This window comes from Macaca nemestrina, chromosome 17 (genome assembly GCF_043159975.1).
Source record: "Macaca nemestrina isolate mMacNem1 chromosome 17, mMacNem.hap1, whole genome shotgun sequence".
Taxonomy (NCBI): domain Eukaryota; kingdom Metazoa; phylum Chordata; class Mammalia; order Primates; family Cercopithecidae; genus Macaca; species Macaca nemestrina.
The window spans coordinates 35762068-35787326 of NC_092141.1; the positions used below are offsets into that span (position 1 = coordinate 35762068).

At 37.7% G+C, this 25259-nt stretch overlaps 1 protein-coding gene across 3 annotated transcripts in view; it reads left to right on the plus strand.

Annotated features, from left to right (window-relative positions):
* LOC105476646 (TAO kinase 1) overlaps positions 1-25259 on the plus strand; it is a 172233-nt gene that overhangs the window by 97798 nt on the left and 49176 nt on the right. For all 3 annotated transcript variants that reach the window (XM_024791250.2, XM_071082602.1, XM_024791253.2), the window contains 8 exons: positions 976-1077; positions 3267-3312; positions 4187-4283; positions 6472-6585; positions 7969-8060; positions 15727-15820; positions 18185-18266; positions 23267-23434. In XM_024791250.2, coding sequence (XP_024647018.1) covers positions 976-1077; positions 3267-3312; positions 4187-4283; positions 6472-6585; positions 7969-8060; positions 15727-15820; positions 18185-18266; positions 23267-23434 — 795 coding nt within the window. The remainder of the gene's footprint in view (positions 1-975; positions 1078-3266; positions 3313-4186; positions 4284-6471; positions 6586-7968; positions 8061-15726; positions 15821-18184; positions 18267-23266; positions 23435-25259) is intronic.

Sequence of the window (25259 nt, forward strand, 5' to 3'; positions counted from 1 at the left end):
AACAATTACTGATCACAGATCACCATAACAGATATAATAATAATGATGAAAAAGTTTGAAATATTGTGAGTTACCAAAAGGTGACATAAAGGCATCAAGTGAGCACATGCTATTGGAAAAATGGTGCTGGTGGACTTGCTTTGACACAGGATTGCTACAACCCTTCAATTTGTTTTAAAAAAAAAGTAATATCTGTGAAGTACAATAAAGCGAAGCGCCGTAAATTGAGATAGGCCTGTATATGAATATTACTTTATTTTATTTTTGAGATGGAGTCTCGCTCTGTCACCAGGCTGCAGTGCAGTGGCTCGATCTCAGCTCAGTGCAGCCGCCACCTCCCGGGTTCAAGCAATTCTCCTGCCCAGCCTGCCGAGTAGCTGGGACTATAGGCGCGTGCCATCATGCCCAGCTAATTTTTGTATTTTTAGTAGAGACAGGGTTTCACCATATTGGCTAGGATAGTCTCGATCTCCTGACCTCGTGATCCGCCAGCCTCAGCCTCCCAAGGTGCTGGGATTACAGGTGTGAGCCAGTGTGCCCGGCTGAATATAATTTATTTAAACTTTTTAATTTTGACATTTTATCTAAAAATTATCACATTTTGAGAGGCCAAGACAAGTGAATCACTTGAGGTCAGGAGTTTGAGACCAGTCTGAGCAATATAGTGAAACCCCATCTCTACAAAAAATAGAAAAATTAGATGAGCATGGTGGTGTGTGCCTGTAGACCCAAATACTTGGGAGGCTGAGGGAGGAGGATCATTTGAGCCCACGAGATGGAGGTTGCAGTGAGCTGAGATCGTGCCACTGCACTCCAGCCTGGGTGAAAGAGCGAGACCCTCCCAGTAAGTAAGTAAAACCAAGCAAACTTGCATGTTCTTGTTAACCCTTCTCAATTTAGTAATTACTTTTATTCTCATATAACTTTCTGAGGAAAAGCCCTGTTCATAATTCTTTACCTTTTTTCTCCCCACAGAAATGGCAGGATATTATTAAGGAAGTCAAGTTTCTACAAAGAATAAAACATCCCAACAGTATAGAATACAAAGGCTGTTATCTACGTGAACACACAGCATGGGTTGGTATTTGCTTTCCCCTTGTTGCAATTTTAGCTGATTTTGGTTTATAATGAATTAATTCAGAATATCTCATATGGGTTGTGTAAACACATGCAAAATCACCTGAAATGTTAGTTCATACTGAAAGAAAACAAACAATATTTCCTAGAACTTGTAGGCAATAAGAGATGATAGAATTTTTGCAAGTCTTACTGCAGAGATTTTTCAGAATTCTGTTGACCTTTTTGTGTATAATAAAATGTCCTCTGACAGTTTTAGTAGTACCATTCAAACATTGTGAAAACAATCATGTTACTTGAGATTGAAAGTTAGCATATATTTTCTTGACATAAATGTACTTTAATGCATTTAACCAGAAAGATCTTGGTGAAATTTGGGTGAATCCTGGTGAAGTTAGAACTGATCATGATTCCTTGGCCGAATAATATAATACTAAAGATAGAGAATTGTTGCCCTTTATTATAAGAAGTAGAAATTAATTTTGTCCTTTTGTTACCAGGAATGGCCCCTTATTTTGAATAATTAGTAAGCCACAGCTAAGTATCATTTTAGTATACTTACTGTAGATTTAGATTTGTAGTGTTTGGTGCATTTTTATCCAGTTTGTTTTGGTGGTGGTAGTGATGACTTATAAAATTGAGGCTATGATTAACGAAAAAGCAGTAATATTAGACGGGTAACCTCTCTGCCTCTCAGGGTTCTCCATCCATAAAATAAGGATACTAATAGGACCTACCTCATAAGGTCATTCTGAGGATTAAATTGGTTACTATATAAAAAATACCTGGCACAAGCCGGGCGCGGTGGCTCAAGCCTGTAATCCCAGCACTTTGGGAGGCCGAGACGGGCGGATCACGAAGTCAGGAGATCGAGACCATCCTGGCTAACACGGTGAAACCCCGTCTCTACTAAAAAACACAAAAAACTAGCCGGGCGTGGTGGCGGGTGCCTGTAGTCCCAGCTACTTGGGAGGCTGAGGCAGGAGAATGGCGTGAACCTGGGAGGCGGAGCTTGCAGTGAGCTGAGATCCGGCCATTGCACTCCAGCCTGGGCGGCAGAGCCAGACTCCGTCTCAAAAAAAAAAAAAAAAAAAAAAAAACCTGGCACATAGGAAGTGCTCTGTGTTTGCTTTCAAAGAAACAGCTGTGACCTAAGCTTTGTATATAGTTTTTCCTCAGTATCTGTGGGGAATTTGCTTCCAGGACACCCACCCCCAGGATACCAAATCCCTTCTGTAAAATGGAGTATCTGCACATAACCTGTGCACATCCATCTATTAATTTTTTCAATCATCTGTAGATTAGTTATAATACCACAATGTGAATGCCATGTAAATAGTTGTTATGTTGTATTGGCTTTTTGTTTTATTTTTGTTGTTATGTTGTAATTTTTTTAAATTTTATTTATTTATTTTTGAGACAGAGTCTCTGTGTCGCCCAGGCTGAAGTGCAGTGGTGCAGTCTCGGCTCACTGCAAGCTCCGCCTCCCAGGCTCACGCCATTCTCCTGCCTCAGCCTCCCGAGTAGCTGGGACTGCAGGCACCCGCCACCATGCCCAACTAATTTTTTATATTTTTAGTAGAAACGGGGTTTCACCATGTGAGCAAAGGTGGTCTTGATCTCCTGACCTGGTGATCCACCCACCTCGGCCTCCCAAAGTGCTGGGATTATAGGCGTGAGCCATCACGCTTGGCCAATTTTTTTATTTTTTCAGTTATTTTTGATACATAGTTGGTTGAATCTACAAATCTAGAACCCACAGATGTGAAGGGCTGACTATACGTATAATTCTAGAGAACACAGTTTTCTGTCTTCTAACAATGATGAGTATTGTTACTATAGATTTGTAGTAATGGAATTTGTGTATTTCTTCATAATTTTAATTAGTAATTATATATGAAATGCACAGCTTATAGAAGTTATTATTATGTTGGCATTATTAAAAGATTAATGTATCATTGGCTTGACTGCATTTAACAAATCACTGAATACGTGAGTATTTTTTATTAAAAAATTTTAAAAATATATTTTTCTGAGAAATATCTATATAACTATTTTTTTTTTTAAGGTAAATGGTGACTAGAATTTTACTTCAAACTATCTTCTTGGTCTACTGGGTAAACTTATTTTATCTTAAATAGAATCTTTATAATAATATATTTTAATGCTTTTATAATTTTTCCATGTAGCTTGTAATGGAATATTGTTTAGGATCTGCTTCGGATTTACTAGAAGGTAAGTTTCCTTTGATTATTATTATTTTTTCTTTCCTTTTTTTTTTTTTTTTTTTTGAGAAGGAGTTTCACTCTTGTTACCCAGGCTGGAGTGCAGTGGCACTCTTGGCTCACCGCAACCTCCGCCTTCCGGGTTCAAGCGATTCTCCTGCCTCAGCCTCCCCAGCAGCTGGATTACAGGCATGAGTCACCATGCTCGGCTAATTTTGTATTTTCGGTAGAGATGGGGTTTCTCCATGTTGGTCAGCCTGGTTTCAAACTCCTGACCTCAGGTGATCCGCCCACCTCGGCCTCCCAAAGTGCTGGGATTACAGGCGTGAGCCACTGCGCCCGGCCTCCTTTGATTATTTTTTAAAAAGTATTCACAGAATAAAATGATAATTTAGTTTGACATTATTTAAATGATATTAATACCAAATAATGTCAAACTTTCCAGAAAGAGCAGAACTCTTAGTCTTCAAATTCTCAGCATGGTATATGCTGTCCTTATTAAATATTATATGTTATACAGTAGCTTAAAATAGTCATGTTTTCTCTCATTGTGACTTTACAAGTGTTTTTCTGAATTCTCTGTTATCCTGCTCCTCCTGTTCAAAACAAAGATAAGTGAGAATAAAGAGAACTCTGCTGCTATTGTTTTTACATCACCAAATAATTATTCAATATCATTAGCTAAGAGAAGAATTGGCTATGAACTGTGCTTTGACAACTGGCACAACTGCGTACAAGTTACAAAGTTTAATAATCTTTATCATCTTGGAAAATAAATCTCTTCTTGCTAAGTATCAGTTTTTTAAAATTGCCCCATGTATTAGATATGTATTTTTTTTAACAAAAATGTTCTGTGTATTAATTATTTTCAAATAAATTTTAAGTTCACAAAAAGCCATTGCAAGAAGTGGAAATAGCAGCAATTACACATGGTGCTCTCCAGGGATTAGCCTACTTACATTCTCATACTATGATTCATAGGTAAGTGCTTTGGAAATTATCATATGTTGATAAGTAAATGGCTTGTTGCATATTACCAACTTTAGAATTTATTAACCCTAAAGTTTTTATTGGTTAAAGCCAAATAAAATAATATAAACTCATTTTTTTTAGACTTTTCATATCCTAAAATGAACATAGTGGTATACTTGATCTCTCTAGGATTTTTTTTTTTTTTTTGAGACGGAGTCTCGGTCTGTCACTCAGTCTGGAGCGCAATGGCACGATCTCGGCTCACTGCAACCTCCGCCTCCCGGGTTCACACTGTTCTCCTGCCTCAGCCTCCCCAGTAGCTGGGACTACAGGCTCCTGCCCCCACGCCCAGCTAATTTTTGTATTTTTAGTAGAAATGGGGTTTCACCATGTTAGCCAGGATGGTCTCGATTTCCTGACCTCGTGATCCACCCGCCTCGGCCTCCCGAAGTGCTGGGATTACAGGCGAGAGCCACCGCACCCGGCTCTCTAGGATAATTTTTATCTTTGCCTGTATGTGCTGCTTGACCTTGTAAAAGTATGTATACTTTTTAGATTAGTGGTAGAAACTTAGCTGTAGAATCATTTAATTTGCAATTGGATTGGGCATTAGAGAATCATAAAATTTTTCTCATTTTACAGGTAAAATCACTGATGTCTCAATTTGTGACTGTAATTTCCTAAGGGTTGCAAAGCTGAGTAGATTAGAGCTAGAACTAAATCTAGATCTTTTGTCTTCTTGATAACTGATAATGACAGATTTATTCCATTGATTCCATGACATATGGACGAATAAAAGTTGCTTAAGGCCAGGCAAGGTGGCTCACACCTGTAATCCCAGCACTTTGAGAGGCCTAGGTGGGTGGATCACTTGAGGTTGAGAGTTCTGAGACCAGCCTGGCCAATATGGTGGAACCTTGTCTCCACTGAAAATATGAAAATTAGCTGGGCTTTGTTGTGGGCATCTGTAATCCCAGCTACTTGTGAGGCTGAGGGAGGAGAATCGCTTGAGCCCGGAAGGTGGAGGTTGCAGTGAGCTGAGACTGTGCCACTGCACCCCAGCTTGGGTGACAGTGAAACTCTGTCTCAAAAAAAAAAACCAAGCTGCTTAAGACTCTTTATGCTTTTGAGCTGTGGTCCTTGATAATCCTTGATTATGGATAATAACTTTGAAGTTAAAACATTTTATAATAAATTTTGGCACTGGTATTGGTTCTAGCTGTTGTAGAAGAAAGTTAGTATTTTCTTATACATGTATGAACGAGGCAGTACATATTAAACTATATAATAGAGTCATTGTGAGTTAATGGGTTATCATTTTTTAACATCGGGATAAGATCTGAGAGATACCCACAAGCTAGTAAATAAGTGAGTGCCATAGTTGGAATTTCAACCTAAGTTTTTCTCAAATTTAAGATACCTCTCCATTTAAAAAAAATCAAATGTAAGAAAAATAGATTCACTTTGTGTTATGCTCTAAAATATACAGTAAGAATTAAGGGCTTGGAAGTTCAGCACTTTAATTTCTATTTTAATTTTTGAATGATTAAGTATATATTTAATGCTAATTAGACAGTCTTATTATATAAATACCTGTTTTCTTAGTTTAATAGACCGTTGCTGTTTCAGAAAAGTAAATTTGGGATCATTGATACTACATTATCCATATATTTCAGTTTTTATTTTATATTTAGTAAAACTATGCTAAAGTTTGTAAATGATACGAATACATCTTTATGTATTTACTTATTTTGAATAAGTCTTTTTCAAAAAGTTTGGAGAATAAGGTTCTTTATTTTTTTTTGTTTTTATGTTAAGTATGGATACTCAGAAATCTTATGTATGATAAAGAGATTGTTTGCTAATTACAATGTATTTTTAAAAACCATTGTTTCTACCAATAAACAGAAACTAAAATATAAACTCTGTGCTCCAGTGAACTAATTTTCTTTTCTTTTTGCTGCTATTTGTCTTCTCTTTTAGAAAAGTATTACTATATGTTTATTTGAATTCTGTAGTTTTTTGTTTTCTAATTTGAATATTAATTCTCATTATCCCAATTATGTGATTACCCCAGCACTTAATTATTTTGATTTCTCCTTCTCTATTTTATGAATTCTTGTTTTTTTTGTTTGTTTGTTTTAAATGTAATCTAATGAGGGAAAGTTAAGTAATTTTCTGTATTCCCTAAACCTAGAGATATCAAAGCAGGAAATATCCTTCTGACAGAACCAGGCCAGGTGAAACTTGCTGACTTTGGATCTGCTTCCATGGCATCACCTGCCAATTCCTTCGTGGGAACGCCATATTGGTAAGAATAGTTAAAGCAGTCAGCAGCCGTTTTAAGTGTCTATCTGTGTTTAACATGAAATACAAATGAAGTGGAAGGTAAAGTACTGTCAGGAATGTTAAACTCGGCCAGATGCAATGGCTCACACCTGTAATCCCAGAACTTTGGGAGGCCGAGGCAGACAGATCGCTTAAGGTCAGGAGTTTGAGACCAGCCTGGCCAAAATGGTGAAACCCTGTCTCTACCAAAAAATACAAAAATTAGCCGGGCGTGGTGATGCATGCCTGTAGTCCCAGCTACTTGACAGGCTGAAGTGGGAGAATCACTTGAACCCAGGAGGCAGAGGTTGCAGTGAGCCGAGATTGTGCCACTGTACTCCAGCCTGGGCGACAGAGTGAGGCCCTGTCTCTCAAAAAAATAAAAAAAGATTAAAAATTTAAAAAAAGAATATAGGACGCTAATTGAAGACATGAATTAGTGCTTCATTTACAAATAAGATACCCATAAGATTGATAATTGTGTGATTGAGTTGTAAGCTGCCCTGGCCACTTTTATCATGGAATACCATTTTTATTTGAAAGAAAGACACAAACTATGATTATTCAGTCTTCAGTCTTGGTGATTGTGGCAGATAATTTTCTTTAATAAACGACATGAGCTTATAACTTCAAGGAAAACAACTGACAATACTTGTTGCCAATAGTAAAATTCGATCTTTTAAGCAAAAATAGACTTTTTTTTTTTTTTTTGAGACGGAGTCTCACTCTCTCGCCCAGGCAGGCTGGAGTGCAGTGGCGTGATCTTGGCTCACTGCAACCTCCGCCTCTTGGGTTCAAGCGATTCTCCTGGCTCAGCCTCTTGAGTAGCTGGGATTACAGGCGCCAGCCACCATGGCCAGCTAATTTTTGTATTTTTGGTAGAGATGGGGTTTCACCATGTTGCTCAGGCTTCTCAAACTCCTGACCTCGTGATCCGCCCGCCTCAGCCTCCCAAAGTGCTGGGATTACAGGTGTGAACCACTGCGCCTGGCCAAAAATTAGACTTTTTGTAATGGGATCCTGAGACCAAAATATTTGAGAACCACTGGCCTAAAGGATATGAAGTATTATAATCTGCAAACTGGAGCAGATGCAGAATATAATTGTGCCTTGGGAGCTTCTTTTTTTTGGGGTAGCTGTTACATGATAATGACGGGATAGTGAGAATAAATCTCACACTGTATATGCATTGCTAAATATTTACCTTACAACCTGTAATGCACTTAGTTCCCATTATAAAAATTCTTATGTCCAGATATATTGACTAGAATTCAAACCAGTGATCTCCAGGTAGATGACTTACATTCTCAAAGAATAGTATACTTTTAAAAAAAATCTTTAAATTTAAATGAACATTTTGTTCTAGGATGGCCCCAGAAGTAATTTTAGCCATGGATGAAGGACAGTATGATGGCAAAGTAGATGTGTGGTCTCTTGGAATAACATGTATTGAACTAGGTAAGCATTGTTCTTCATTACTATGGATTAAGGTTTGATCAATGTTTTACATCAATTTCTGTACCGATCTATAAAAATTATAGATTTTTATCTTAAATGTCACTTTATAAGGGGGGCAATATATTTAGTAAGGTTTTCACTTTGGTTATTTGGTAATTTTTATTTATATTAGGGTTAGCTGTATTATATTTGCTCTGTTCCATTATATCCAAAATAATTTTCCACTGTGGTTTTAATTATGTTTGAGGAATCTGTGTCTAACATTAATGAGTATTTGTTAAACACCTAGAATATGTTTATGATTACTGGATTTACCAGCTGTAGAAGATCTGTAAAGCATTCATAACTAGCTGGGGTAGTTACTACTGTTTTTTTGTTTGTTTGTTTGTTTGTTTGTTTGTTTTTACTTTGAATTAGGAATGAAATTAGATGTCAGACTGTCATACCTACATACCATTTTGTAACAGTTTGATATATATATTTGATATATATATGATTTATAAGATGGTAAGTCCGACTTCATTCAACAGGGGCCATGATGATAGGTATATGGATCACTGTAGCAGGGTCTTGCAGTGAAGGAGAGAGATTGGATTCAATTTCCTGTAGCAGTTTGATTTTAAGCACACATTTTGTTCAGTTGCTCATAAATGGAATGTGCTAAAAACAGTGGACCGTCATAACTTATGTGAGCCAATAAACTGTCACTGCAATTGAAGATGCTGGCCATCTTCTTGCTCTGGATTTCCCAATAGAGGTCTACCAGCCCAATAGTCTTTTCCTTTTCCTTTTTATCTTCTTTTAGAGCATTGCATTGCAGTAAACTTTACTTATTTATTTGTTTATTTATTTACTTATTTATTTTTGAGACATGGTCTTACTCTGTCACCCAGGCTGGAGTACAGTGGTGCAGTATCAGCTCACTCTAACCTCTGCTTCCTGGAATCAAGCAGTCCTCCCACCTCAGCCTCCCACATAGCTGGGACTGCAGGCGCACACCACCACACCAGGCTAATTTTTGTATTTTTAGCAGAGACAGGGTTTCGCCATGTTGTCCAGGCTGGTCTCAAACTCCTGGGCTCAAGCTGTCCTCCTGCCTCAGCCTCCCACAGTGGGGGGATTTCAAGCATGAGCCACAGTGCTCATTTAAGCCATTCTGAAAGGAGTGACTGAGGATGGAAAATAATACATTAAAAGTAAAATCTATTGGTAATTTTGATTAATCATTATCTACTCAAGTTTGTCAGTTTTCGAAAACAAGTATAGGGAAAATGAGGTAAAATGAAGGTAAAATCTTGCTTGTTATTACACAGTAGATTAAAGTTATGATTTCTGTTACAACCAGACTACCTTGCAGTCCAGTTTTTTTTTCCTAAAACATAATCTTTAAGTATTTTCACTTTTGTTGGAATTCCTATGTTAACTACTCCCTTCAAGCTCCACATCCTGCTCTTTGTTTTATAGTTTAATAGCATCAACAAACAGAGATTTGGAGATGACCATAATGTCATACTTGTGATTTCTTTGTCTTAATTTGAAGTTTGCAAAACTATTTCTTCCATTTGAAAGTACCTTTAAGTGTCCTAAACTCTAATCTCTATTCTTTTACGTATGATTCTTTTTCCTACCCATAGATCCTAATTAATTTCTTAAGAATCCTGGATACACATGTAGAGAAGCTGGTTAATGTACTCTTTGCCCATGGGATCCTTTTACTTTCTTAATGCTGGCTCATGCATACATGTGCCCCTCAGTGATAGTGAAATTGCATTAATGGACCTGTTAGATTTCATTGATATATTTTATTTGATTAGAAGGGATTTGTTGGCTCATTGTTCTGCTTAGAACAAAATATACCTAAATTCTGTAGTTTCCATGAAATGGCTTCTTATTTCTAGCTTTTTATTCTACTTCATAAAACAGAGTTCCTTCACAATAGAAGTTTTTATACTTAAAGCAACTTTAGATGTGACTACCTTTAAATAATTTTACATGGGTGAAATATTTGAAATAATTTCTTAGAATTTTAGGCATTCATTTGGTATCTTCACTTTTATAATCTTTCATAATAACGTTAAGCATTTTACTTACAAATGTTTTGAATGTTTTGAAGTGCTAAGTCAGGAACTATATTTTAAGCCTGATTATGGTTATAGGTGAAAGGTCTAAAGTAGCACAGGCTAGGAAAACTTTTTGCGATGAAGGAAGTGTTCTGTATGTGTGGCTTTTCAGCTAAGGGAGTGAATTTTCTAAAATTTTGTTTAAATACATTTGCATTTAAATAGTCACATGTGGCCAGTTAGCTACCCTGTTAGATGACACAGGTCTAGAGGTATGATTTTCGTTTTTTTTTTCTTTTCTTTCTTATTTTGGGGGCAGGGTGATAGAGTCTCGCTTTGTTGTCCAGGCTGGAGTGCAGTGGCACAATCTTGGCTCACTGTAACCTCCACCTCCCGGGTTCAAGGGATTCTCCTGCCTCAGCCTCCCGAGTAGCTGGGATTACAGGTGCCTGCCACCAAGCCCAGCTGTTTTTTTATTTTTAGTAGAGATGGGTTTTCACCATGTTGGCCAGGGTGGTCTCCAACTCCTCACCTCAGGTGATCCACCCACCTCAGCCTCCCAAAGTGCTGGGTTTACAGACAGTGAGGTATGATTCTCAATGCAAATCAGATTCAGTCTTGGGACACATACTTATTATAATATGCTTTTCTATGTTGGAAGAGTTAAGGATAGCAAATTAAAACAAACTATTTTCTTACAGTATAGGTAATAGAAAAAATTTACATCAACCATACCATTATTAGTCTTGATAAACATAGTTGTGAATAGATAGACATGACTCTTTCATGCTTTAGTGTCACAAAGGTTGAAATTACTTGGTTATGTCTTAATACTAAGAAATCTTATAATACATAATTTTTCATGAGTGGGTTTGGTTACATGTTTCTTTATAGTTCATCTGATGAAAATTCTTAGTTTCTTGTTATTTGAGCTGCATGATTATATAATCTTTGTAAAAATGTAATTTATCATTTTAAATTACATAATATGTTTAGGGTATAAAATTATAGAAATACAAAAGGAGTGAAAAGAAAATATTCATAGTTCTACTGTCAGCTAGGTACAGTGGCTTTACATCTGTAATCCTAGCACTTTGGGAGGCCAAGGCGGAAGGATTGCTTAAAGCCAGGAGTTTGAGACCAGCCTGGACAGTATAACAAGACCTTATCTCCACCAAAAACAAGACAAATTAGCTAGGCATGTAGCCTCACACCTGTAGTCCCAGCTACTCGGGAGGCTGAGGTGGGAGGATCCCCTTTAGCCCAGGAGTTTGAGGCTGCAGTGAGCTATAATTATGCTACTACACTTCAGCCTGGGTGATAGAGTGAGACCCTTTCTAAACAAACAAATTAATTAAATTAAAATAATACAGGAAACAAAAGTACACAAAGTCATTTTTCCCGTTGAGAGGAATAAATGAAAATATTACATTTGAACCCATTTATCTCACCCTTTGGTGATTACTCTTCTGTATAAGTATATATAATTTGAACTCTTTCTCTGGAAATTTTATTATTGGACATTGTTTCTGAGATTTACTTTCTAGACCGTTCAGTGCTTCTGTCTCAGTTTCATCTAATTTCCTTTTGAATTTTGGAGGTATTAATTTTACAGAAGCAGTTCAAATTTATGGGTAGAGACAGTTTAGAAACATGCACAAGATAATAAGAAATAGTATCTCTAACTTAAAATAAATTTGGTTTAAAATTAAGTGGTGGCTCATGCCTCTAATTGCAGCACTTTAGGAGGCCACGGTGGAAAGATCACTTGAGCTCAGGAGTTGGAGGCCAGCCTGGGTAACATGGAGAAACCCTGTCTCTACAAAAAAATACAAAAAAATTAGTTGGGCATGGTGGCATGCGCCTCTAATCCCAGCTGCTTGAGGGGCTGAGGTGAGAGGATCACTTGAGCCCAGGAAGTCAAGGTTGCAGTGAGCTAAGATTGTGCCACTGCACTCCAGCCTGTGTGACAGACCAAGCCTTTATCTCAAAAAAAGGAAGAAGTTTAGTAGTAGCTTATAAAAATTTGAGACAGAAAATATTTGGCCGGGTCCAGTGGCTTATGCCTGTAATCCCAGCACTTTGGGAGGCCAAGGTGGGCAAATCACTTGAGGTCAGGAGTTTTAGACCGGCCAACATGGTGAAACCTCATCTATACTAAGACCGCAAAAATTAGCTGGGTGTGGTGGTGCATCCCGGTAATCCCAGCTACTTGGGAGACTGAGGCAGGAGAATCTCTTGAACCGGAGAGGCAGAGGCTGCAGTGAGCTGAGATCTTGCCGCTTCACTTTGATCTGGGTGACAGAGTGAGGCTCTGACTCAAGAAAAAAAAAGTTATTTGAATTTATGAGAGTCTAATACATAAATTCGGTGAATCTCTTCTGTGATTTTTAGCCAAGTTTAATGTTCTTTGATAAAATTGAGAGATTTTTAATTTAATAGTGAATGACAAAATTAAAAAGATATGTTCTAGTTTGATATGTTTGATATATTGATGGTATACCATTTAAAAGACTTAGTGACCAAGAGGTTTATTCACACTGTAGGGTGAAGTGGAATGGGGATTCAGAATTTGAACAGAGAAAGGAGGGCATCTGCTTAAGGAGAGAGAAGATGATCACAAAGATGGGATATTGGTTACATGGGAGGAATTTATCAGATAGAAAAATATATTAAGGGCCAGTCGTGGTGGCTTGTGTCTGTAATCCCAGCACTTTGGGAGGCCAAGGCTGGCAGATCACCTGAGGTCAGGAGTTCAAGACCAGCCTGGTCAACATGGTGAAACCCTGTCTCTACTAAAAATACAAAAATTAGCTGGGCATGGTGGCCCATGCCTGTAGTTCCAGCTCAGGAGGCTGAGGCAGGAGAATTGCTTGAACCTGGGAGGCGCAGGTTGCAGTGAGCTGAGATTGTGCCACTGCACTCCAACCTGGCAACAGAGTGAAACTCCGTCTCCAAAAAAAAAAAAAAAAAAAAAAAAAAAAAATATATATATATATATATATATATATATATATATATATATATATATGTATGTTAAGGATAATGAGAGCAGGGTTTCTCTCATTGTCAGAGAAGGATTTTACAAATATGGAAAGAGAAAGCTAGAAATAAACATGATGTTGTTGGATTGGAATTTGAGATATTGTACTACAATATTTATTGTTTTCAAATATAAATAATATATGTCATGTATTTGTACACATAGGTGTATAAATGTATTGTGTACATGTATATATTCCCAACTCTGTTCATTGAGCGTGTCTGAGAGCAGTGACACCCCAGCAGCAGTAAGCACACCTAGCACAACAGTCCCTTGAAGAAATGATTGATCCAGTGTCTGGGCTAGGGAAAGCATAAGATGAAGCTAGGACATCTTAGTGTACCAGAAAGCAAGAAAGTAACCAAATAATAATGGGACCATGTCCAAAAGATACAAGCCAGCTTAAAAAGGTTTCTACTGTTCAAATATGAGATAATTTGAACATCAAAATAAATGATATAACTTATTAAAATAAAAATCTGTGACTCCATATAATAAAAGAATAAAGTTGAAAGTTTCGTGAGAAGCAGAATATTTATGTAGATTCAGAGTACCATCTTGCAAAATGCTTATTAATTACAAAGGAGAAAAGAGAAACTTCATCATGAGGAAGACTGGCAGACATGGGCCTTAATCAAGTGATCAAAGTGAATACCATCAATAACAGAACTTCTCAAAATCAAGTGCCACATCATAGGATACAAATTATAGCATTACCTCTGTGATACTCCTGCCAAAGGTGTTTAGCCTAACTCTGATAATAGGAAATGTCAGAAAATCTCAAAGTGAGGTACATTCAAGAGTCCTGTATATCTCAGTATCTTCAGAGGATTGGTTCCAGAACTCCTTCAGATAAGAAGATGTGCAGATGCTTAAGTCTCATATAAAATAGCTTAGTTTTTCATGTAACCTATGCATATCCTCCCATATACTTTGAATAATCTCTGGGTTACTTATAATACCTAATATAATATAAATGCCATGTAAGTAGCTGTCTTAAAAATTTGTATTTTTGGCTGGGCGCGATGGCTCACACCTGTAATCCCAGCACTTTGGGAGGCCGAGGCGGGTGGATCACCTGAGGTTGGGAGTTTGAGACCAGCCTGACCAACATGGAGAAACCCCGTCTCTACTAAAAATACAAAATTAGCCAGGCATGGCAGCGCACGCCTGTAATCCCAGCTACTCAGGAGGCTGAGACAGGAGAGAATTGGGAGGCTGAGACAGGAGAGAATCTCTTGAACCCTGGAGGTGGAGGTAGTGGTGAGCCAAGATCGTGCCATTGCACTCCAGGCTGGGCAACAAGAGTGAAACCACGTCTCAAAAAATAAATAAATAAATAAATAAAAATTGTTAATTTTTTTATTGTTAAAAAGTCTTTGTTGTTATTTTTATTATTTTTTCCCTAGATATTTTCAATCTGTGGTTGAAATATTTCAGTTGGTTGGTTCAGTCTGTGGATGCAGAACCTACAGATACAGAAGGGCAACCATACTTCAATTTGTCAAAGTCATGACTTCAACTTTTACCTTAAGAAACTAAAACAAAGAGCAAATTGAACACAAAATAAGCAGAGGATTATGATGATCAGAGCAGAAATCAGTTGAATAGAAAACTGAAAAACAATAGAGAAAATCAGTGAAACCAAAAACTAGTACTCTGAGATCAATAAAATGGTTAAACCTCTAGCCAGACTAATCACAAAATAAAAGACGACACAAATTTCCAATATCAGGAGTAAGAGATTATAATCACTATAGATTTTACAGGTATTAAAAGAGTAATGGGGAAATATGAACAATTTTATGTCAATAAATTTGACAACTTGGATAAAATGAACAAATTCCTTGAAGATTGCCAATACTCAAAGCTCACTATTGCTACACGGGATATTATTGGGACATTTGAATGAAACTTGAATGTAGTTTGGGAATTGGATGATAGTCTTATATCACTATTAAATGGCCTGATTTAATGGATGTATTATGATTATTTAGGAAAATGTTCTTCTTTATAGGAAATATACACTCAAGTATATATTAAGGATGGTGAGGCATCAGGTCAGCAATTTGTTCTCAATTGATTCACTTGAAAAAGTTCTTGGAGGCTGGGTGCAGTGGCTCACACCTGTAATCCCAGCACTTTGGGAGGCTGAGTTGGGAGGATCACTTGAGCTCAAGAGTTCAAGACCATCTTGGGCAACATGGTGAAACCCCATCTCTACAGAAAATACAAAACATAATTGGGCATGGTGGTGCACACCTGTGGTCCCAGCTACTCGGGAGGCTGAGGTAGGAGGATTGCTTGAGCACAGGAGGTCAAGGCTGTAGTGAGCTGAGATTGTGCCACTGCACTCCAGCATGGGTGACAGAGCGAGATCCTATCTCAGAAAAAAAAAGAAAAAAGGAAAAAAAAAAGCTCTTTGAACTCTACTTGCAATTTTTTGTATAAGTTTTAGATTGTTTCAAAATAAAATCATTAAAAAAGAAAAAAAAGAAAAACGTGCCCAGTACTAGAGTACCCCAGCACCTATTTTAACAGGAATGTTTCCTTTCTTTTACAGCGGAAAGGAAGCCTCCTTTATTTAATATGAATGCAATGAGTGCCTTATATCACATAGCCCAAAATGAATCCCCTACACTACAGTCTAATGAATGGTGAGTATTGTTAATATATATATTGCTCAATGTTGAATAAATGAAATGCTTTTTCATAATCTGTTATCAAAGTGATTTAATTTCAATTAGGTAAAATGTATCACCTTATAAGATATTAAAATAGATTTATTTTAGCCTTTTAAATATTATATTTATTCTTTATCGTGTTTCCATTTTATAGCATATGTATAACTGAGTTCAGAAAAGGATGGATGATGTCACATGAATGCAAAAAGTATTCATTTTTTTTTTTTTTTTTTTGAGACGGAGTCTCGCTCTGTCGCCCAGGCTGGAGTGCAGTGGCCGGATCTCAGCTCACTGCAAGCTCCGCCTCCCGGGTTCACGCCATTCTCCTGCCTCAGCCTCCCGAGTAGCTGGGACTACAGGCGCCCGCCACCTCGCCCGGCTAGTTTTTTTTTGTATTTTTTAGTAGAGACGGAGTTTCACCGGGTTAGCCAGGATGGTCTCCATCTCTTGACCTCATGATCCTCCCGTCTCGGCCTCCCAAAGTGCTGGGATTACAGGCTTGAGCCACCGCGCCCGGCCAAGTATTCATTTTTACAAGAATTTGTATTTTACTTTTTCTTTAAATTTAGGAATACCTAATCCTTATTAAATAATAAGTAGCATTTAAGCATTAATATTTTATAACTAAACTATATTTATTATTACAACCTATAGTGATATTTGATTGCAGGATGGTTTGTAATTTATATGATATAAAAATATAGGTAAAATGATTTGACTTTGTCAAAATTACCAGGTAATTAAAAATTTTGGGATCACTCTAACTATAATATGTTATTCAGTTTTATCTGATATTCCTTCTAGGGCTTCGTTGATTTGATAAAATTTAGTTCATTCGTGTAAAGAGGTTTATGGACAACAGATTGACAATTTTAGAAAACTAGGATTTTTTATCAACAGTATAAAATTGTAGTAGAAAATTAATTCCTCAGGTGTACCTAGCATTTGATAAATTCTAGGGGAATAGCTAGCATATTTAATTAGTATTTTGAAAATCACAGATATGTAAATTAGGGGTACTTAATTATTTAAAGAGTACATAATTATGTCTCATTCATATAAGTCTTTGCCATTTAAGAGTGTGCCATGTAACTCTACTAAACTAATAATGCTAAAACTCTGTGCCAAAAGATTCTTTCTATATAACTCTGTGTTTAGAATTATGTAGAACGAATCTTTTGGCACTGAGTTTAGGGTTATGGTATGCTTTAGTACATTTTGTGCTGCTGTAACAGAGTATCAGAGGCCGGGTAATTTATAAAGAACAGAAATTTATTTCTCATTTTCTGGAGGCTGGGAAGTCCAGGATCAAGGCACTGGCAGGTTAGGACCTGGGCCTCCTGCTTACAGTATAGTGCCTTTAACTCTGCATCCTTTGTGGGGGAGAAGCATTGTGTCCTCACATGGCAGAGAGCAGGAGAGAGAGAACCCTCTCCCACAAGCCCTTTTTATAGCAGCATTAATCCATTCATGACCTGAACAACTCCCATTAGGCCCCACCTCCCAACACTGTTGCATTGGAGATTAAGTTTCAACATCAGTTTTGGAGAAACAAAAACATTGAAACCATAGTTGATACATGTAAGTAATAAATATATTGAACACAGACTGTCTTTACACTGTGTTTGAGACTTGGGGATTTATAAAAGAATTCTTGCCTACAAAGAACTTAAAATCTTATTTGAATATTGGAGACAAACATTGATGGAGTAATTATTTACTGCCTTACTCACTGAACTCTTGTCAATAACACTATATAATAATGTGTTACAGACTTCTAACATTTTAAAAAATATCTTAATAGGTTTTCTAGGTTTAATGGAAGTCTTTCCCATTTGCTCAGGGGCACCAAATACTCAGGTATAAAAACGCTCTCTCCAGAGCAGATAGAGTGATATTCTGAAACATGCTATATGGAAGACGATCCAAGGGGCAAATAAGAAAAGAGCTTATTATAAGAAAGGCTTAGCAAAAAGGAAAAGAAAAAAAGGGAATTGGAAAGGAATATTATCTTGGGTTTGAATGCAAAAAAAAAAAAAAAAAAGTAGATAGGCTTCCCTCATTTTGCCTCAATACAGTAGTATGAGTTGTGATATTTAAATATGTAGGAGCAGGATTTTAAAGTAATCTGTGTGAATTTATCTTTGGAAAATGGTAAACATTCATTGGTTGCTTTAGATAGATCTTCATAGACTTACATGAAACTATATAGTCTCTGCTTTTTTTAAATCATTCCCTTTCCATTCCCCCTCCCACCAATAGGCACGTGCCTTGATTTGTGGATGTATTTTTAAAGGAAATAGCAATGTGTTCACTTGATACTTTCCTTTACAATAGGTCTGATTATTTTCGCAACTTTGTAGATTCTTGCCTCCAGAAAATCCCTCAAGATCGACCTACATCAGAGGAACTTCTAAAGGTCAGTTCTATTACAGTTTATTTATTTATTTTAAGACAAGGCCTCACTTTGTCACCCAGGCTGGAGTGCAGTGGCACAATCACGTCTCCTGCAGCCTTGACCTCCCAAGCTCAAGCGATCCTCCCACCTCAGCCTCCCAAGTAGCCAGGACTATAGACACACGCCACTAAACTTGGCTAATTAGGGTTTTGTCACATTGCCCAGGCTGGTATCAAACTCCTGGGCTCACGTGATCCACCTGCCTCAGCCTCTTAAGTGCTGGGATTACAGGTGTGAGCCACCAGTTCCATTATACTTTAAATTTGTTCTTACCCCTAAGAAATGATTGTAAATAATGTGTTTTATTATTTGATTCTGAATTAGGATTAAGTATACTCTACTAGTTTTTACTAATACTAGTTTTTTATACTATTGTTTCTGAGAACTTCTCTTAGATACTAAATTTTTTAATTTCTTTTTTCAAATTGATTAGCTGCTCTTACCATGTCTAAATAGAATGTATAGTTAAGTATTCAAATAGCTCAATACTTAATATGTTCAAGAATATAATCATGAGTTATAAATTTTAATTCATGTGGAACAATGTCTTTTTTTTTTTTGGAGATGGAGCCTTGCTCTGTCGCACAGGCTGGAGTGCAGTGGCCAGATCTGGGCTCACTGCAAGCTCCGCCTCCTAGGTTTACGCCATTCTCCTGCCTCAGCCTCCCGAGTAGCTGGGACTACAGGCACCCGCCACCTCGCTTGGCTAGGTTTTTTGTATTTTTTTTAGTAGAGACGGGGTTTCACCGTGTTAACCAGGATGGTCTCGATCTCCTGACCTCGTGATCCACCTGTCTTGGCCTCCTAAAGTGCTGGGATTACAGGCTTGAGCCACCACGCCTGGCAGAACAATGTCTTATTTCAAAGTTGATAAAACATAGTTTAGCTGGGCACGGTGGCTCACGCCTGTAATCCCAGCACTTTGGGAGGCTGAGGTGGGTGGATCACAAGGTCAAAAGTTCGAGACCATCCTGGCCAACATGGTGAAACCCCCGTCTCTACTAAAAATACAAAAATTAGCTGGATGTGGTGGCGCACACCCGTAGTCCCAGCTACTCAGGAGGCTGAGGCAGGAGAATTGCTTGAACCCCGGAGGCAGAGGTTGCAGTGAGCTGAGATTGTGCCACTGCACTCCAGCCTGGCGACAGACCGAGACTCCGTCTCAAAAAAAAAAAAAAAACACACACAAAAAACATAGTTTAACTTTTTGCTTAATTTTTATGTATTGATCTGTACAATATTAATATAATATGAAAGAAAGATGACATGTATTTACATAATATGTTGGAGAAGAGAAACTTAAAAATGGAAATAACATCTTTGCTTCCTTTTTTGGAAATATATTTTTCTAACTTAGCAATGAAATATTTTAAAAATATGTGAGTTCTGTTGAGTTTTCAACAGGCTTGGTTGAGTAATTAAACACATGATTAGTGTATGCTTTCTGGTCTTAAAAAATTATTTCATTTGGGCATCGACTGTCTTATTAATAGCAATAGTAGTATTGTTGAATTTAATATAGTTCTTAAAACATCTAGATTAGGCAGTAATAAGTAGGATTTGACTATCTTTTTGGGACCCTAAGGAATCTTCTTAATCTTTCACTGTAAGATTTAAGTCAACTATATTTACACTAATGTTTTAGAATTTCAAGGAAATTCAGTTTATTTTCACTGACACATCAGTTAAAGCCACAAGTTAGTTTGAAAGGGTCACATATATATTCAGCAGTATTATTTGCAGCCACAGTGTATAGAAAAACCATGCAAAATTTCAGTAATGCTTGAGAAATTCCAGGCAGTAAGCTTACTTGTCATTTCAGAAATGAAAGCCTGAATACACAGGCACTCATAGTAGCTAGTAGAAGCTTTAATATAGCTAGGAATTATGTTGGTTAAAAAAAATAAGCAACAAACAGTGAAACTTAGAAATAGAAGGTTTTGGCTGGGTGCAGTGGCTCACAGCATTTTGGGAGGCCAAGACGGGTAGATCACCTGAGGTTGGGAGTTCAAGACCAGCCTAACCAACATGGAGAAATCATGTCTCTACTAAAAAAAAAAAAAACAAAATTAACTGGTTGTGATGGCGCATACCTGTAATCCCAGCTACTCGGGAGGCTGAGACAGGAAAATCGCTTGACCCAGGAGGCAGAGGTAGTGGTGAGCCGAGATCGCACCATTGCACTCTAGCCTGAGCAACAAGGGCAAAAGCCCTTCTCCAAATAAATAAATAAATATAAGGTTTTATGTTTTTGGATAAAACAATATTGTAAATAGTAGGCCGGGAGCGGTGGCCCATGCCTGTAACCCCAGCTCTTTGGGAGGCCGAGGTAGGCAGATCCCTTGAGGTCAGCAGTTTGAGACCAGCCTGGCCAAAATGGTGAAACCCTGTCTTTACTAATAATACAAAAATTAGCCGGGCATGGTGGTGGACTCATGTAGTCCCAAATACTCAGGAGGCTGAGGCATGAAAATCGCTTGAACCCCAGGAGGCGCGGAGGTTGCAATCAGCCAAAATCGCGCCACTGCACTCTAGCCTGGGAGATAGAGTGAGACTGTGTCTCAAAAAAAAAAAAAAAGAGGCCGGGCGCGGTGGCTCATGCCTGTAATCCCAGCACTTTGGGAGGCCAAGGTGGATAGATCACGAGGTCAGGAGATCGAGACCATCCTGGCTAACACAGTGAAACCCCATCTCTACTAAAAATACAAAAAAATTAGCTGGGCGTGGTGGCAGTGCCTGTAGTCCCAGCTACTTGGGAGGCTGAGGCAGGAGAATGGTGCGAACCCAGAAGGTGGAGCTTGCAGTGAGCCGAGATCGCGCCACTGAACTCCAACCTGGGCAACAGAGCGAGACTCCGTCTCAAAAAAAAAAAAAAAAGAAAGAAAGAAAGAAGACAATATTGTAAATAGTGGTATACACCAAATTAAAGAAAAAGGAAGAATGGCCAGGCACAGTGGCTCACGCCTGTAATCCCAGCACTTTGGGAGGCCAAGGCAGGCAGATCACCTGAAGTCAGGAGTTCCAGACCAGCCTGACCAACATGGAGAAACCCTGTCTCTTTTAAAAATACAAAATTAGCTGGACATGGTGGCGCATGCCTGTAATCCCAGCTACTCAGGAGGCTGAGGCAGGAGAATCGCTTGAACCCAGGAGGCGGAGGTTGTGGTAAGCGGAGATGGCACCATTGCACTCCAGCCTGGGCAGTCAGAGGAAACTCCATCTCAAAAAAAAAAAAAGCAAGAATGTGACTGGCTTCTTACATTTGCCAAATAGAAGCAAAAGAAACCTTTCTAACTCATGTAGTAGTAACCCAGCCCACTAGTATTTGGTGATTAGATTCTAAATCTGCATATATTAATAGTATTCATTTGCCTGGCCCCTAGTATATATTATCATACCCCTATTTAAAATGATAGGAAGTATTTATCATGAGCTTCTTATCTTTTGGCCTAATTACATTTCTGTTGCAGTCTATCATAAAGAAAAAAACTAACGAAAAAATTTTAATATATGAAGCTGTTTATCATGGAATTAAAAATTAGAAATAGCTGCCCCAAATTAGAGTAATGGTTAGGTAATTTGGGCACAAACATTTGATGAAATATTCTACAAGCATTATGTTTATGAATTTGAAATAATAATTATTTTTTTGTTTTTGAGACAGACTCTTGCTCTGTCACCCAGGCTGGAGTGCAGTTACATGATCTCAGCTCACTGCATCCTCCGCCTCCGAGCTTCAAGTGATTGTCGTGCCTCAGCCTCCCGAGTAGCTGGGATTACAGGCGTATGCCTCCACGCCCTGCTAATTTTTTATATTTTTAGGGTTTCACTATTGGCCAGGCTGTTCTTGAACTCCTGGTCTCAAGTGATCTGCCTACCTTGGCCTCCCAAAGTACTGTGATAACAGGTATAAGCCACTGCGCCCAGCTAAAATAATAATACTTATTATGACTGTGAAAATTGAATAAAATATTGTATAGAGGCTGTGCGTAGTGGCTCATGCCTGTAATCCAATGCTTTGGGAGGCCATGATGTGAGGGTCACTTGAGGCCAGGAGTTTAACTCTACCCCCACCAAAAAAATCAAATAAAATTAGCTGGACATGGTGGTGCACACCTGTAGTCCTAGCTCCTTGAGAGGCTGAGATGAGAGGATTGCTTGAGCCCAGGAGTTTGAGGTTACAGTGGGCTACGATTCATAGTTACAACTCTTTGCTTAAAGAAGAAATAAATGTGAGCTAACAAAGGAGGTAAAAGTTGTCTTAGGAATTCAAGGATATCTCATGGAACTCAAGGGATGGCAGAATATGTCTTTCTGGAATTTACATGCTAACTATGTATCTACAAAACATTTTATATATAGAAAATTTCTGAAAAGTATATTACAATGTAACTGTGATCATCATAATGGTGGAATTGTTTTTTCTACTTTTTGTATTTGATAAGGTGAAATTATATTAAACGCTAGTGATAAACAGTAATAATTTAATGGCTTTTAATATCTGTTAGTATTTTATGCAGAATATTGTTCACCAGCATATAAAGATATCTAATATCTAAATTCATCTTTCATAATTCACTATCATTAAATACATTCCTGTTGAAACTAGTATGACTCATAACTGAACACGTCTTTTGTGTGAAATCATCAGTTCTTAGAGTATGTAAACCTTGAGAGCTCTGATTGGACTTAATTCTTAGTGTTTAGACCCTTCAATTATTTTAACTCTGCATTTTTAGTTGGCCAACAAAAATATTATGTTCAAAATAAAAAGAGTAGTTGTGTATACACAGAGTATATGTATGTAAATGATAATTTTATAAATAGGAGAAATTTAACAGAATTATGTAGGTATAGATTATATGCATTATCTATCATAGGATATTATCTCTAGGGTCTGAGAAGGAGTACCTTGGCACTAATTGAAAAAAAATCAACCTTTTACCTTCTCCCCTATCTAGCACATGTTTGTTCTTCGGGAGCGCCCTGAAACCGTGTTAATAGATCTTATTCAGAGGACAAAGGATGCAGTAAGAGAGCTGGACAATCTGCAGTATCGAAAGATGAAGAAACTCCTTTTCCAGGAGGCACATAACGGACCAGCAGTAGAAGCACAGGAAGAAGAAGAGGTAACAGATAAAAAATGACTCCAATATTGAATTTTCACTATTGGTTTCTTTCCTTATGCAGCTTGCCCTGCCATAATTTACCTTATATACCAATGGTTTCCAGGTTGTATTTTCTTACCATTGGTCCTATAAAATCCCAGTTAGGAATAAAAAAAAGGTCCCTTTTTCTTGGAGAAATAAGAAAAATTTAAAAAAATTTTTTTAAGTCTTTAATCATGTTAGATTACATGCCCCTTTATGGTACACAGTGTCATAGTGAAGGTTCTGAGAAGTCCTTTGTTAAAGAAACCTGTTCACCTTTGTTTAATCTAGTCCTTCTCTAATTTCTTGACCACCGAACCTTTTTTGTTTTTTTGAGATGGAATTTTGTTCTTGTTGCCCACGTTGGAGTGCAATGACATGATCTCGGCTCACTGCAACCTCCACTTCCCTGGTTCAAGCGATTCTCCTGCCTCAGCCTTCCTGGTAGCTGGGATTACAGGCGTGCACCACCACACCCAGCTAGTTTTTATTTTATTTTATTTTTTGTATTTTTAGTAGAGATGGGGTTTCACCACATTGGCCAGGCTGATCTTGAACTCCTGACCTTAGGTGGCCCACCCACCTTGGCCTCCCAGAGTGCTGGGATTACAGGCATGGGCCACCGTGCCCAGTCTGAGCCCTTTTTTGACCTATTGTCCAGTTCCATATGATGTGCTTTTGGAAGTTCTTGAAATACAGAATCTGAAGGTTGAATGTACTCTCTCAGAAGTCATGAGAAAGTTACTAGGCATTCTACTGTGTCACCAAAGAAACTTGATTTCATTCCATCTACACCGTTCTTTTTTTTTTTTAAGACAGGGTCTTGCTCTGTAGCCCAGTTTGGAGTACAGTGGCGTGGTCTTGGCTCACTGCAATCTCTACCTCCTGGGTTCAAGTGATTCTCCACCTTCTGCCTCCCAAGTAGCTGGGACTACAGTTGCGCCACCACGCCCAACTAATTTTTTATATTTTTAGTAGAGACGGGGTTTCGCTATGTTGGCCAGGCTGTTCTCCATCTCCTGGCCTCAAGTGATTCATCTGCCTCAGCCTCCCAAAGTGCTGGGATTACAGGTGTGAGCCACCGCGCCTGGCCTACACTGTTCTAAAATACTCATTTTACAGATACCAAAAGCAAGGCTCAGAATAAATTAAGTTGCTCACTGTAGGTAGAGGAACATGGGTTCAAATTCATACCTCTTTTACTCTCAAGACCAAGTTCTGTCTTGCCTCTTAGGGAGAATGGAAATACAGACTTGCTGTAGAAGTGTTACAGAACTTCCTCATGAAGAAATATACATATAAAGTATATTATGTGTAAAGCTATTTTTTCCCTCTAAATATTTTGTTTCTTCTTTGCCCCGTCAGAATTCAAAAATTTTATTCTTTTCTATTGGTTTTCATCGAGAGAGACCACTTTGCATTCTGAAACCATGAGCAATAGTTTATTTTCTTTTTCTTTTTAATATCACTAAATAATTAATGAACTGTCAAATATAAGACTTTCTAAACTTACAATTTTTGGATTTGGGGATTTTTTTTAGTTCTTAATGGTAGTCACTAGAAAATTGGGATTATTTCAGATATGTGAAATACTTTAATAAAGTGAAATTAATAAAATTCTATGTAGTTAAATTGTTAACAATATATGTGTTAGGCTAGGGATGTAAGAAAAGTCCCTATCTACATATATGTCTATGTTTATTAAATTCTACGTATCTTAAAGAATTCTGGTATGGTAAGACTACTGTAACGTTAGTGCCCAGATACTACACCTGCCTGTTTACATCAGAATAACATTCTTATG